This window comes from Camponotus floridanus, unplaced genomic scaffold, assembly GCF_003227725.1.
Source record: "Camponotus floridanus strain SB8 unplaced genomic scaffold, Cflo_v7.5 scaffold175, whole genome shotgun sequence".
NCBI classification, from domain to species: Eukaryota; Metazoa; Arthropoda; class Insecta; order Hymenoptera; family Formicidae; genus Camponotus; species Camponotus floridanus.
Window position 1 is genome coordinate 32226 of NW_020229298.1, and position 14969 is coordinate 47194.

The following is a 14969-nucleotide window of genomic DNA, read 5'->3' on the forward strand; positions in this document are numbered from 1 at the left end:
GTGGGCATTTGAACCAGAAATAGCGTAAAATCGACTCTTGTGGTCGTTGATCTATCTTTGGCTCACCCGCAGGCTCGCTCGACCCGAGACACTTGCCCTTAAGGCACCTGTTCTCGGGATACAAGTGTTACACCCTTCCTTCGGCCCATCCTTCCTCGGGCCTGGACGTAACATACGTAAATTTTTGGGGCTCGTCCGGGATTGATATGTGCGATTCAAGGAAACGGGAATGAGTGACGGGACTCGAGGTAAAGCCGATAAAAAAGAAGTAGAAAAATTTTATAAACTCGCTTTGGAAGAGAAAAAATCTAAATCTAAAATTGGAATTACGTCATCTACTTTCGGTTTACCTCATACATCTACTCCAAAAAGAACTGTAGGATCTATACCAAGTCATTTTGATCTTTCTTTAGAGAACACAGACACAAGCATAAATAATACTATTTTAATAGCCGACACGCCCGAGCCAAATTCTGACAATTCCGGCGATATAACTTGCCAAGAATATTACACACTTACTAATACTCTTATTTATAAAGCAGAAAAAGATTTTAATAGGTCCGAAACCATGACTCATCAAAACCCATTTGCTACCTTAAAATACGCGATTGAAGCCGTTCCTTTTTTCGATGGTAAAAATATTCCGCTCAGTTATTTTATCGAAGGATGTGAGGAAGCTAAATCCATGCTACCTAAAGAAGCTGAAGCACAGTTTACCAAAGTAATAAGAACCCGAATAGTCGGCGAAGCCCGACGAACCATCCAAGATCAAGATTTTGACACAGTATCCAATTTGACTTCATATTTAAAACAAATTTACGGACCTTCTAAAAATGTATACATACTACAAGGAGAATTAGGACGCGTTTACCAAAAAAATGAAGAAGATGTAGTCACATATGCAAATCGCGTAAAATTGCTGGGAAAACAGATCTTAGAAGCATACCGTAGTACTAGTCGTTCTTTACCTGATCAAAATATAAAAGCATCATTAGAAGGTGACATGTGCAAATGTTTTATCCGAGGACTCAAACCCGAAATAGAACAAAGAATTGCGAGAGACTTAGACGTGCATGGAACCGTTGCTGACGCTTTAAGAATAGAAAGAGAACTTCGGGCAATGACAGATTTACGACAGGGACAAGAGACTCACTCAGGTCAAAACAAGCCGCGAATACGAGAAACTTGCCAGATCTGTTATAAAGAAGGACACGTGGCTAGTAACTGCAGGAAGCTCACACATTCATCCTCTTTGGGTCAACTTCCAGGAGCCTTGGGAACCGAAATTTTGATTTGCCAGATTTGCAAAAAACGCGGACACAGTGCAGATAAATGTCGCCTGCGCGATCCTCAATATCGCCAACCAGTAAATGTAATCCAACAACGAATTATAACCTGTCAACTATGTTCTAAAACCGGACACGACGCGAAACTATGTCGTCAAAATAACAACAATAATCAAGCCAATAAAACCTCTGTAATTTGTCAATGGTGCGATAAAACTGGTCATTCAGCTAATAATTGTTGGAAGAAACAAAATGAACAACGCAATTTAATAAATAAAACCACCGTTACTTGTCAAATTTGCAACAAAATAGGACATATCGCTAAGGATTGTCGCACTAGAACGAATTCAACACCTACAACCAACTCCTTTTGTCGGTATTGTAAGGCACAAGGGCATCTTCTTGAAAACTGTCAATTACGAATCGCGAGTAATAATCGTTGGAAAGAAAAAGATCAGGGAAATTACAATGGGCCTTCGACGTCGGGTGTGCGACAGGGGCCCGAGCAAGCTTCACACCCGTCCACTCAGCAGGACGCCAAATAAACCGAAACCCAGATGTACGGCCTGTGACAGTAACCCTCGCTAAAGACAGTCGCGTGCCTACTGTTCAGGTCCAGCTCACCAAAGCATCCGCTCATATAACTCTCATGCTAGATACAGGATCCGGACCGAATATAATTAAAGAGAAATTCACACCTAAAGATATTAATATAAATTTCGATAATATTTTAAAATTAAATGGTATAAATAATTATCCTGTTTACACACTCGGAGAAATTATGTTAACAATTTTCGGAATATCTGTATCTTTTCACATTGTATCCGACGACTTTCCGATTCCACAATCCGGAATACTTGGAAATGATTTCTTCAAGCAAACTTCTTCAAAAATAGATTACGCGGAGGGACATCTAAACATTTCTGGAATTAATGTGCCTTTCTCCTCCCCCGAAACTTACCGTACAACCAAGATCCGAGTCATTATTTTATGTAAGAATAATCAATTCTGAAATAAAAATAGGATACATACCGAAGTTAAAGGTAGAGCACGGAATTTATCTAGGGGATACAATAGTGGAAAACGTTTCTGGAAAGGCTTATTTGAATATCATAAGCACTCTAGATGAAGAGGTGGAAGTCCGTGTGCCGACATTACATTTAAAACCATTAGACGAATTATTCGATGACCATAATTCGAACATTGCAACATTCGACAAGGAAAAATCAACAAGATCATTGAAGGATTCCAGGAAAATCGACGAAACTCGAACTAATTTCATAAATGAAGATGCTTTCGGAATCCATGATAATATTATTCTCAATGAAGATGCTGAAATCGGTAATAAAATCCAAGAAAGAAACGAAGACGAAACACTTGAAAATACGAAACAAAAAAGGATGAATCAAAATAAAAGAAACAAAATTAAAGGAGGAAATAAAACTTATACAAATAAAAATTCTAATAATTTAACAATCCCTGAAGAGGGAAATTACCAAACCTCTTTAGAAAAAAATAATTCTGGAATTTCGGAGGGAAGTTTCCAAACCTCGACAGAAAATTCCAGTTCCGAGGTAAATTGCCAAACCTCTTTAGAAAAAATTAATTCTGGAATTTCGGAGGGAAGTTTCCAAACCTCTTCAGAAAATTCCAGTTCCGAGGGAAATGACCAAACCTCTTTAGAAAAAATTAATTCTGGAATTTCGGAGGGAAGTTTCCAAACCTCGTCAGAAAATTCCAGCCCCGTCGATTGCAAGGAGGGAGGTTACCAAACCTCACTACGAAAATCGACACCTTATCCTAAAAAGGAAAGAAGTTCTTTATCCTCTCTAGACTTTACATCTCCAAAGAATGGATTATTTACAAGAAAAAACGATAATAATAAACTAGAAACCTCCTATGTTATAATAAAAGACCTCGTCCAAGAGGCTCAAGAATATAATTCGAACATTAGAAAAACCGAAAATTCTCGGAAAATTAATCACAAGAATAAGCCGTCTTCGAAACTTTCTACGTCCTTATGTAATAAATCTCAAGAAATAATAGATGAATTTATGAGAAAACATCAATCTAAACACGAGATTGACATTACAACTTCTGAGCCGCATCATTGCTTGGTACTTTCCGAGGAAACTAAGGAAGATCGACTTTCTAAAATTGTCGACTTATTGCGATTAGAGCATTTAAATGAAAAAGAACAGGGAAACGTAACAAAATTAATAGCAAATAGCCAAGATCGTTTCCACATTCCCGGAGAAAATTTAACCGCAACTCACGTTTTGCAACATCAGATAACGACTACCGATGATCACCCGATAAATACTCGGCAATATAGATTTCCGCAAGTACATAAAGAAGAAATAAACAAGCAGGTAGAGGACCTCCTACTGGGAGGCATAGTGAAACACTCGCAGTCGCCTTACAATACGCCCATATGGATCGTGCCTAAGAAAGACGATTCTAAAGGAAATAAACGCTGGAGGATGGTTCTCGATTTTCGAGCCTTAAACGAAAAAACTATTGGAGACGCTTACCCACTACCTAATATTGTTGATATACTAGATCAGTTAGGGGGAGCGCAATATTTTTCCATATGCGATCTCGCATCCGGATTTCATCAAATAAAAATGGATCCTGCCGACAGTCATAAAACCGCCTTTACAACTCCTTTCGGACATTACGAATTCGATAGAATGCCCTTCGGCTTAAAAAACGCTCCGGCTACTTTTCAACGCTTAATGGATTTAGTATTGACAGGACTACAAGGCGAAGAATTATTTGTATATATGGATGACATAGTTATTTATGCCAAGTCATTAGAAGAACATGAAAGAAAATACAACGCTCTAATAGAACGTCTTCGAAGAGCTAATTTAAAACTACAGCCTGACAAGTGCGAGTTTCTGAAATCGGAAGTAACATATTTAGGACACGTAATTAGCAAAGATGGAGTAAAACCAGATCCAAAAAAATTAGAAGCAGTAAAATTATTTCCGAGACCGAAAACGCCGAAAAACATTAAACAATTTCTAGGACTTGCCGGATACTACAGACGTTTTATATCCAATTTCTCTAAATTTGCTAAACCGCTAACGTCCTTATTAAAAAACAACACAAATTTCGAATGGACATCCGAACAAGAGGAATCATTTCAAATCTTGAAACAAAAGTTATGCGAAGAACCTGTATTGCAATATCCCGATTTTTCGAAACCATTCATATTGATTACAGATGCTTCAGGAATAGCCATAGGCGGAATCCTATCACAAGGAGAAATAAACAGAGACCGACCGATCGCATACGCATCACGTACTCTAACAGATAACGAAGTAAAGTATGACACTTATAAAAAAGAAGCCCTAGCCATAGTTTATTGCGTAAAGCATTTTAGACCATACTTATACGGAAGAAAATTTACTTTAGTTACTGATCATAAACCTTTAACGTGGTTCAAGAATGCACAAGACGCAAACATGCGAATACTACGCTGGAGACTGAAACTAGCAGAGTACGATTATGATGTTGTATACAAAGCTGGGAAAACTAATGTAAATGCAGACGCATTATCACGGAATCCTGTAAATCTCATGGAAGCAAAATGTAATATTATAAAAGATAAGCCGCTGAATCCTAATAATTCGCAAGATGCAGAGGAAATTTCTAGGATGTTAGAAGAATCCGATGATGAGGGAGAAAGCGAAGACGAAGATTTTCATTTATATCTTTCAGACACTGAAACAGATGAACCGTTTTATGACCATACTAATGCCACATCATCTACCGAAGAAAATGAACCACCACTACCTAAACGCGATCGAATACAAACCCGAAGCCAAACTATAAATCAAAAGGAACAAAGTAAAAATGTTCAAGATATCGAAAGAAGAACAGACCCGCCAGATAAGGACGAAGATAAAGAGGAAGAAGAAGAAGAAGAAAAAGACGAAAAAATCATCAATCTAAATTTACGGAAAGCCAGGACAAAATTTATCGAAAACAAAAATAATGTCATAGAAAGTCGCGAATTATTACGAAAAGATAACGTAATGTATTTTGTTGACACCAACGGAAAACCTTTAGATTCAGGCTCACAAAAACTCTTCGAGCGAAATAGCCTTCCAAGTCTTGGGTCCCTTGCTCTAGGCAAACCTAAGGCCATAAAATATAAAAACTACTACCACATAGCTCTACCTATTATAGAAGGACAACAGGAGGGTCCTACAATGACCTTAAACCAAATATCAACCACCGTAAATAACCTACACTATATCATTCAAGATTTAAAATTAGAAACAATTAGTATTGCAAAAACGGAAACAATTAATAACCATGGAATAATATTAAATCACAACTTCTGTCAACATTCGTTAATATACTCGTTAAATTGATTATATGTAATGGATTAGTCAAATATCCACCTAAAGATTTACGAACTGTCATTATTGGAGAGATGCACTGCTTACCCACAGGAGGACACCGTGGCGTTACAAAAACTTACAACAGAATAAAACATAACTATTATTGGGAGAACTTGAAAGCCGACGTTCAAAGATACATCCAGCAATGTTTACAATGTCAACTCAAAAAACTCGTTAGAGTCAAAACTAAACAGCCTATGATAATTACAGACACACCAGGATCTTCCTTCGACAAGGTCGCTATGGATATCGTAGGACCATTACCGAAAACCGAGAGAGGCAACGAATATATTTTAACGCTACAGGATCAATTAACGAAATATTGTATGGGAATACCGCTACCGAATCAGATTTCCGAGACCATCGCGGAAGCTTTCGTAGATCGATTCATTTGTGTGCTCGGAGCACCAAAAGCAATATTAACGGATCAAGGACGAAACTTTATTAGCGAATTACTAAAAAGGATTGCTAAACTATTCAAAATTTGCAAGTTTCGAACAACAGCTTTCCACCCTCAATCAAACGGATTGTAACGGTACGGCCTATCCCGTGCGCCACGGACTGGCTCGCCGGTGCCAAGATTCGGGAGTAGGTAGGAGAGTCAAGCGTACGAATCCTCTTTTAATAATCAATTTATTGGTAAATGTCTTATGCTAAGCCTTATCCTACGCGGTGATTATAACTACCTTATATTACGCGGGCTTAGCCTACGACGGTGCGCTAGTACTTATACTTCTAACTTAACCTACGGACGCTTACGATTAACTTAGCCTAGACGGTCGGTCGCGGTTTCGTTCGGCGAGCGTGTCGCGATTGCGGCGTGCGGCGGTGCGCGGAGGCCGAGTGCCGGGCAAACCCAGGCGGCGGAGAGGTCAGCCCCGTCTCCGTCGGCGTGCACGGTCAGGAAGCCGAGTGCCGGGCAAACCCAGGCTGCGGAGAGGTCAGACCCGTCTCCGTCGGCGTGCGAGGTCAGGAAGCCGAGTGCCGGGCAAACCCAGGCGGCGGAGAGGTCAAACCCGTCTCCGTCGGCGTGCACGGTCAGGAGGCCGAATGCCGGGCAAACCCAGGCGGCGGAGAGGTCACACCCGTCTCCGTCGGCAGGAACGGTCAGGAAGCCGAATGCCGGGCAAACCCAGGCGGCGGAGAGGTCACACCCGTCTCCGTCGGCAGGAACGGTCAGGAAGCCGAATGCCGGGCAAACCCAGGCGGCGGAGAGGTCACACCCGTCTCCGTCGGCAGGAACGGTCAGGAAGCCGAATGCCGGGCAAACCCAGGCGGCGGAGAGGTCACACCCGTCTCCGTCGGCAGGAACGGTCAGGAGTCAAGATGTCTCGGTTATTCCCTGAGATTCAGAGCTGGTCGGAAGCTGGAAAGGAATGAGGTGCCGGTCTGTCGTGCGAGCCGGCTTTTATACGGCTCGAGAGCCCCCCATGCTCGCGTGCGTCGAGGAGGGAGTAGGACGGTGGGGAAACATAGGCGGGATCGCAGGTGGGCGCCATAGGCGTCGAGTAAGGAATTTACTCGAGAACTTACTATAATTGACGTCTTTATTTTATAAGTTTTGGCACGATAAACAAATGAACATGAACGAACTAGAGAACAACTTAATATTACTATTTACAAGAATTATTTACAGTGACGACAGCATCGTCACACCACCCCGCGCTTAGGGAGGCCCGTCGAGGCGCCGGGCCGCTCGGGGGCGACCGTCGGGGTGAAACCTGATCACCCATCGGCCCGACGCGGTGCGGACCTTATACCTCCGCCCGATGATGGCCGATCCGGCGGGGACCTCGACCACGGTCCCGTCGCCCAGGCGGACGGGAATGGTCCCGGTGATAGGTGGCCTGGCGGTCTGGGGTCGGGCGGTGGCCGGTCGGGTGGCGGGGGGTCCGGCGAGCGTGGATGGTCCGGCGGTGGCAGGCCGGGCGGTGGGTGATCCGACGGTCGCAGGTCGGGTAATTGCTGGGCCGGTGGTCGTGGGCCGGGTAGTCGGCGGGCCGGGTTTCGCAGGCCGGGCGGTAGGCGGTCCGACGGTCGTGGGCCGGGCAGTAGGCGGCCCGGTGTTTGTTGGCCGGGTCTTAGGAGCCCTGGTGGAGGTGTGCGCTCCGGTGGTCGGTGGCCTGGCTGCCGAAGTCGTGGTGTTCCTGGCAGCTGGTGGACGGCTGGTAGCCGACCGGGGGTCGGCTAGAGCGGCGATTCTTCCGCGGCGGCGTGGCTTGATCTCCGGCGGCGTCGTCAGGATGATTGCCTTCCGCCGGTTTGCCTGGTCGGACCGCTGGATGGATGTCCCGGGCCGCGGCGGTCGTCGGGATCGTCCCGGGCTCGGGACCGCTGGAGGCGGCTTGGCAGGCGTTGGCGGCGTCGTGGTCGGCGTGGTAGTAGGCCCGCTTGTCTCGGACTCCGAGCTTGAGCTTATGACTCCGAAGAGTTCGTCTATCTCGCGTCGGTCCATGGTGACTATTAATCCGCACGCGGTTGCACGGCCTTATATACTCGTCGCACTGCTCCTGGAGGGGATTCATTCGCGGAATTTCCGATGGCTCGGGGTGTCCCGTGGTTCCAGTGGAAGTAGCGGAGTCCGGTTGCAGGTCGGGTAGTCGCGGTGCCGGCGGTCGTAGGCCGGGCAGTAGCTGGACCGGCGGTCGTAGGTCGGGCAGTAGCCGGACCGGCGGTCGTAGGCCGGACAGTAGCTGGACCGGCGGTCGTAGGCCGGACAGTAGCTGGACCGGCGGTCGTAGGTCGGACAGTAGCTGGACCGGCGGTCGTAGGTCGGACAGTAGCTGGGCCGGCGGTCGTAGGTCGGATAGTAACTGGGCCGGCGGTCGTAGGCCGGGCAGTAGCTGGACCGGCGGTCGTAGGTCGGACAGTAGCTGGACCGGTGGTCGTAGGTCGGGCAATAGGCGGTCCGCCATCCGCAGGTCGGGCAGTAGAGGGCCCGTGGTTCTAAGGGAAACTCCCTAGCAACGGCGTTCGTCCGAACGTTCCAAGGTGGCGGTACTTCGGCGTGGTCGGTGGCTTTTTGCCGGATTATGCGTCATCCTCGTCCACCCGAGGACTTTCTGGTATGTTCGGTTGTGGTTTCAGGTCCTGTACGTGGATATGCCGATGCCATTTCCCGTGTTCGTCGCGTAGGTCCACGATGACTGGGGATATTATCCTGCGTACTTCCATGGGCCCCGCAAATCGAGGGGCGAGTTTGGCATTAAACGCGTCGTCGCGGCTGGACAGGGGGCGTTCCCGCTTCCACACCTTGTCGCCCACCCGAGGGCGCCAGTCGCGTCGCCTCATGTTATAATGGCGCTCCTGTTTTTGGAAGGCTCGGGCGAGGTGCACCCTGGCGACCTCATAGGCCTCTTCCAGGCGTTGTCGATGCGACTCCGAGGAAGTCGGGTTCGGCGTTGGTTGTCGCTCGGCGGGATGGGGAGGTGCCAATTCGCGGCCGTGGATCAGAAAGGCTGGGGTGTATCCGGTGGCCTCGTGTCGAGCGGTGTTTACCGCGAACTGCAACGCGTCAATGTGCTCGTCCCAATCCCGGTGCCGGTCGCCCACGTATTGACTAATCATGGTCTTGATGGTCCGATTCGCCCTCTCCACCGGGTTGCAATGCGGCGCGTAGACAGGTGACGTGCGGTGCTGGATCCCGAACGATGCCAGCAAGGTACGGAACTGACGGGAGGTGAACTGAGTCCCGTTGTCCGAGATGAGTTGGCCCGGGCATCCATGCCGGTAGATGATGCGGCGGGTCACCTCTTTCGCCAGTGCCGTGGCGGTGGCGCGTCGCAGGGGAACCATCTCGACCCATTTGCTGAACCGGTCCTGGGCGGTCAGGAGCCAGACATGTCCACGGACCGAGCGCGGCAGAGGACCGACTAGATCCACTGAGACTTGCTGCCACGGAGCGGTTACTGGGGTAGCGTGTAGATTCCCGGCTGGTCGTTGCTGCGGCACTTTGTGGGCCAGGCAGCTCGGACAGCTCCGAACGTACCGGGCTGTCTCCCGGAACATCCCCGGCCAGTGGTACAACCGGGCGAGTCGGGCGATGGTCTTAGCCACTCCTAGATGCCCTGCGGTTGGGTCGTCGTGTAGCCGACGCAGGATGTCGAGCCGCTGTTCCCGGGGGACGCATTGTTTCCATTGCTCGGTGGAGGGTACCTCGCTAAAATCCAGGTCGTGTAGCATATGTCGAAACAGTTGGCCACCACGTATTTCGTAGTCGGGGTGCTCGTCTGGTCGGCTCTTTACTTCTCTGAGGAGGCGTTGGTACCATGGACACGCTATCCGGTGTTGCATTGCGTTGAGCTGCGGCTCCCGGGAGAGGGCATCGGCTACTTGATTTTGTCCTCCTCTTCTATAGTGTATGGTGAAGTCGAACTGTTGCAGTTCGAAGAGCCACCGCCCCAGGCGTCCGGACGGGTTTTCCAAACGTTGCAGCCACTTGAGAGACTGGTGGTCGGTTACGACGGTGAATCGATACCCCTCCAGGTAGTCTCGCATTCGCCGGATTCCCCATACCACGGCGAGACATTCCAACTCAGTCGCACTGTAGTTTCGCTCGGCGCCGTTGAGCGTTCGGCTGGCGTATGCGATTACTCGTTCCCCCTCCGTCTGGTGCTGCGTTAGCACGGCTCCTAGCCCATGCGAGCTGGCATCGGTTTGTAGCAGGAACGGTTTCTGAAAGTCCGGGCAGGCCAGAACCGGTGTGGAGGTCAATGCTGCCTTCAGTTGTTGAAAGGCTGCGTCTTCGGGGGTCCCCCATGTCCAGCCAGCTCGTTTTTTGGTCAGCGCGGTAAGCGGCGCCGCTAGTGTTGAAAAGTTCGGGATGAACCTCCGATACCACGAGGCCATTCCTAAAAATTGCCGGACCTTGCGCACGGTGGTGGGAATTGGCCACCCGGTGATGGCGCTCACCTTGTCTGGATCCGTGTGTATCCCTTGTCGATCAATCACATGCCCTAGGTAGCGGAGGCTCGGACGGCAGAAGTGGCACTTATCCGGGTTTAAGCGTAGCTTTGCTTCGCGTAGTCGCCGGAATACCTCTCTCAAGTGTTGCAGGTGTTCGCTGAACGTCTTGCTGGCGATTATTATGTCGTCCAAGTATACCAGGACGTTAGGTTCGAGATCGGGGCCGATCACGGTATCTAGCAACCGCTGGAAGGTTGCCGGGGCCGAGTGCAACCCGAAAGGCATGACCGTAAATTGGTACAAACCCTTCCCTGGTACGGTGAAGGCGGTTGCAGGTCGACTCCCTTGGTTCAGTGGTATCTGCCAGTAACCACTCTTTAGATCCAAGGTGGTCAGGTATTTCGCCCCGCGTAACTTGTCGAGCGTAGCCGTGATGTGCGGCAAGGGATAGGCGTCTTTATCTGACATTGCATTCAGCCTGCGGAAATCGATGCAGAATCTATACTGCCCATCTTTCTTTCGAACAATGACTACCGGTGAGCTCCAGGCGCTGCTCGAGGGCTCGATGACGCCTTCAGCGAGCATTCGGTCGACCTCCTCATTGATGACGGCCTGCATCGCCGGGTTTCGAGGTCGGTACCGCTGTTTGATGGGCGGTCCCGGCTTTAGCCGGATGCGATGTTCGGTTCGGTCGGTTCGTCCCGTGATTACTTCGAATAATGGTAATTCGGCGGCTAGAAAGTCCCGGAGTTGTGCTTCTTCGTTTGCTTCGTTGTTTGGTCCGACGGTGATCGTGTTGGTCCGGGAAACCGTCCCGGTCTGGTTCAACGGTGGTGGCGGCAAAGTGAATCCCATCTTCGCCCATAGGTCGGTACCAATCAGCACAGCGCTAGCTAGCCCAGGGAGTATGCAGAAGTCGTGCCAATAGGTTCTCCCATGCCATCGGAGAGGCAGGCGCAATACCCCAGTGACCCCTACCCGTGTGTTATCGGCCAGGAGGACGTAGTCTCCTCGGTTCTGGGCTAGTCGGGGTATTCCGGGGAATAGTCGTGCAGTCTCTTCCTGTATGCACGAGACTTCAGATCCGGGATCTATGAGAGCCGCAAACGGTTGTCGCCGGATGTGTACTTGGAGGTGCGGGCGCGGACGGTACTCTATTCGAGGCTGGGCTGGGAGACGGCCGCAACGTCCCCGGCCCGTTGGGCGTTTCCCGTCGGCGGGTGGCAGTCGCGAGTCAGGACACCATCTTTGCCGCACCGCGAGCAGAATTTCCTTGGTGGCCGCTTACAATCCACTCGAGTGTGTCCTCGCTGCTTACATCTCCAGCAGCACTCCTCCCGGTTGTAGGTGACGGCGGCGACTGATGGTTTGGCGGTCGTTGGGGTTCGATCCTGTCGACGGTGGTTGATTTCCTCAATCTTAGATATCCGGGTCCGGAGTTCGCTCATGGTGAGCTGATCGGTGAGCGGGACATAGAGCTGGTGTTCGGGATTCATGTTCTCGTAGATTTGTTCCAGCTGTTCTCGCTCGGAGTATCCCCCAGCTCGGCGCATCATGGTGAGAAGCGCATTGGAGTATTCGCGAAACGACTCCCCCGGCTTTTGGGAGCGTCCGTTGACTTCTCGTTTTAGTCGCCTCAGGTATCCCGGCGGCAGGTAATAATCCCGGAACTGTTCGCAGAAACTGGCCCAAGTTCCCCAGGTTTCGTGATGGTTTCGATACCACAAGAGGGCATCCCCTTTTAGCAATTCCGGTAGGCCCAAGAGTAAGTGGTCTTCTTCGAGGCCATAACTGGCTCTTAGCTCTTCAACTCTCTCTAGGAATGAGAGTGGATCCACTCCTTCGAAACGGTGGCCCCATTTCCGGATCTGGTTGATGATCTCGATGCGTTCCGTTGGACTCAAGGTGGGCATGGTTGCGGTTTCTCCTGGTACGTCACCGCAATTGTTCCTCGGGTTGTCGGACGGGTGGGCAGCGAAGTACAGGCGCAATCGGCGTCTCAGCAGGTCCACCTGGCCTGTGGTATCCACTTCGAACCGGTGGAGGTATTCTACAAGCTGTTCTTTGGAAAGGTTATTAATCCACGCAGTCATGAGGCTTTTCGCTAGCTGGACTCTCCTTAAACGGTCCCTGTTCGGGCGCCATGTATCGGTACGGCCTATCCCGTGCGCCACGGACTGGCTCGCCGGTGCCAAGATTCGGGAGTAGGTAGGAGAGTCAAGCGTACGAATCCTCTTTTAATAATCAATTTATTGGTAAATGTCTTATGCTAAACCTTATCCTACGCGATGATTATAACTACCTTATATTACGCGGGCTTAGCCTACGACGGTGCGCTAGTACTTATACTTCTAACTTAACCTACGGACGCTTACGGTTAACTTAGCCTAGACGGTCGGTCGCGGTTTCGTTCGGCGAGCGTGTCGCGATTGCGGCGTGCGGCGGTGCGCGGAGGCCGAGTGCCGGGCAAACCCAGGCGGCGGAGAGGTCAGCCCCGTCTCCGTCGGCGTGCACGGTCAGGAAGCCGAGTGCCGGGCAAACCCAGGCTGCGGAGAGGTCAGACCCGTCTCCGTCGGCGTGCGAGGTCAGGAAGCCGAGTGCCGGGCAAACCCAGGCGGCGGAGAGGTCACACCCGTCTCCGTCGGCAGGAACGGTCAGGAAGCCGAATGCCGGGCAAACCCAGGCGGCGGAGAGGTCACACCCGTCTCCGTCGGCAGGAACGGTCAGGAAGCCGAATGCCGGGCAAACCCAGGCGGCGGAGAGGTCACACCCGTCTCCGTCGGCAGGAACGGTCAGGAAGCCGAATGCCGGGCAAACCCAGGCGGCGGAGAGGTCACACCCGTCTCCGTCGGCAGGAACGGTCAGGAGTCAAGATGTCTCGGTTATTCCCTGAGATTCAGAGCTGGTCGGAAGCTGGAAAGGAATGAGGTGCCGGTCTGTCGTGCGAGCCGGCTTTTATACGGCTCGAGAGCCCCCCATGCTCGCGTGCGTCGAGGAGGGAGTAGGACGGTGGGGAAACATAGGCGGGATCGCAGGTGGGCGCCATAGGCGTCGAGTAAGGAATTTACTCGAGAACTTACTATAATTGACGTCTTTATTTTATAAGTTTTGGCACGATAAACAAATGAACATGAACGAACTAGAGAACAACTTAATATTACTATTTACAAGAATTATTTACAGTGACGACAGCATCGTCACAGGATCTTTGGAGAGATCTCATCATGCATTAGGAGAATATTTAAAACAATATGCGAATGAACAAAAACAGTGGGATAGATGGGTTGGTCTTGCAATGTTCAATTATAACACTAGCGTACATGAAGCAACTAAACATACTCCATACGAATTAGTTTTTGGCAAAATAGCAAGAATTCCATCCAACGAACCTCTTATTTCAGAAGATAAACTAGCAAGTTACGACGAATACTTACAAGGGGAGGTCGCGGTTGACTCATCACCGATTTTGATCTCCTTTGGTGTGGTGAATCTACATCGAAAAAAAGTTGATCCGTGTTCGAGCTTTTCGTCCAATGCGCCTTGTAAAAAAAATTTTTTTTTTCTCGAAGTGCAGAGAAATTGCCAGGTTCGTTATCAGGCCTAAAGAAAGACTCTTTTTCGATCGGTACCGCTAGTCCAGCGGCAGAGCGCAAGACTAGTAACTCGTGGGATCCCAGGTTCGAGACCGTGGGCTCTGATAATTTTTTTAATTTTTTTTTATTATTTTATTTATATATGTGTGTGTATGTATAACATGTATTATGTTAAATAAATATTCGGCATACTAATAATGTCACACACTTTTCATGTTTCATAGTTGTTGTTTACAAAAACGGTTTTTCTACCTGCTGTGAACCGCTGGATGCTAATTACCGTTAAAATATCGTTACAGAAAACGTTACGAGAGGGGGAGGGGGGAAGGGATGTGTGATCCTATCCAATAAGAGTTCTAGAAGGGCTCTCGAAAGATTCTAGAAGATCGTAGAAAATCAGTCTTCTTCTGTAACTGCTAGTAGTCAGACGCAAGACATTTTTTTTCGTACTTTTAAACTTTATTATTTCGCCTGTGTATAATTTTAACTTCGATTATTTGAAAATGGAATCAAGATCAAAAATTAGTGAGCAACCATCCACAAGCAGAGGCCATGAAGAAGTCAGGGAAGAAGACGAATACGCATTTATGCAATCCTACGAACAACAGGATATTACAGATGGTTTACAAGTTTGTTCTCAAATTTTGGAAAAACTGCAAATTGTGAAAGGACCTGCGAGTGGATCTGCATCATATAAAGCAACCGCTTTAGGAGAAAGATTTGCGAAAGCAATAATAGAAATTTTAAAGGAATGGGATTTTCAAGAA

General features: G+C 48.9%; 2 protein-coding genes across 2 annotated transcripts; one reads left to right on the forward strand and one right to left on the reverse strand.

Annotated features, from left to right (window-relative positions):
- The first annotated feature begins 568 nt into the window (after positions 1-568).
- Positions 569-1831, forward strand: LOC112637523. The gene has a single exon (XM_025407426.1). The coding sequence runs from the start codon at positions 569-571 to the stop codon at positions 1829-1831; it is 1263 nt and encodes a 420-aa protein (XP_025263211.1).
- A 5954-nt stretch (positions 1832-7785) lies between these two features.
- LOC112637524 lies at positions 7786-8619 on the reverse strand. Its single transcript, XM_025407428.1, has one exon. It carries the CDS (start codon positions 8617-8619, stop codon positions 7786-7788), a length of 834 nt encoding a protein of 277 aa, XP_025263213.1.
- Between the last annotated feature and the right edge of the window lie 6350 nt (positions 8620-14969).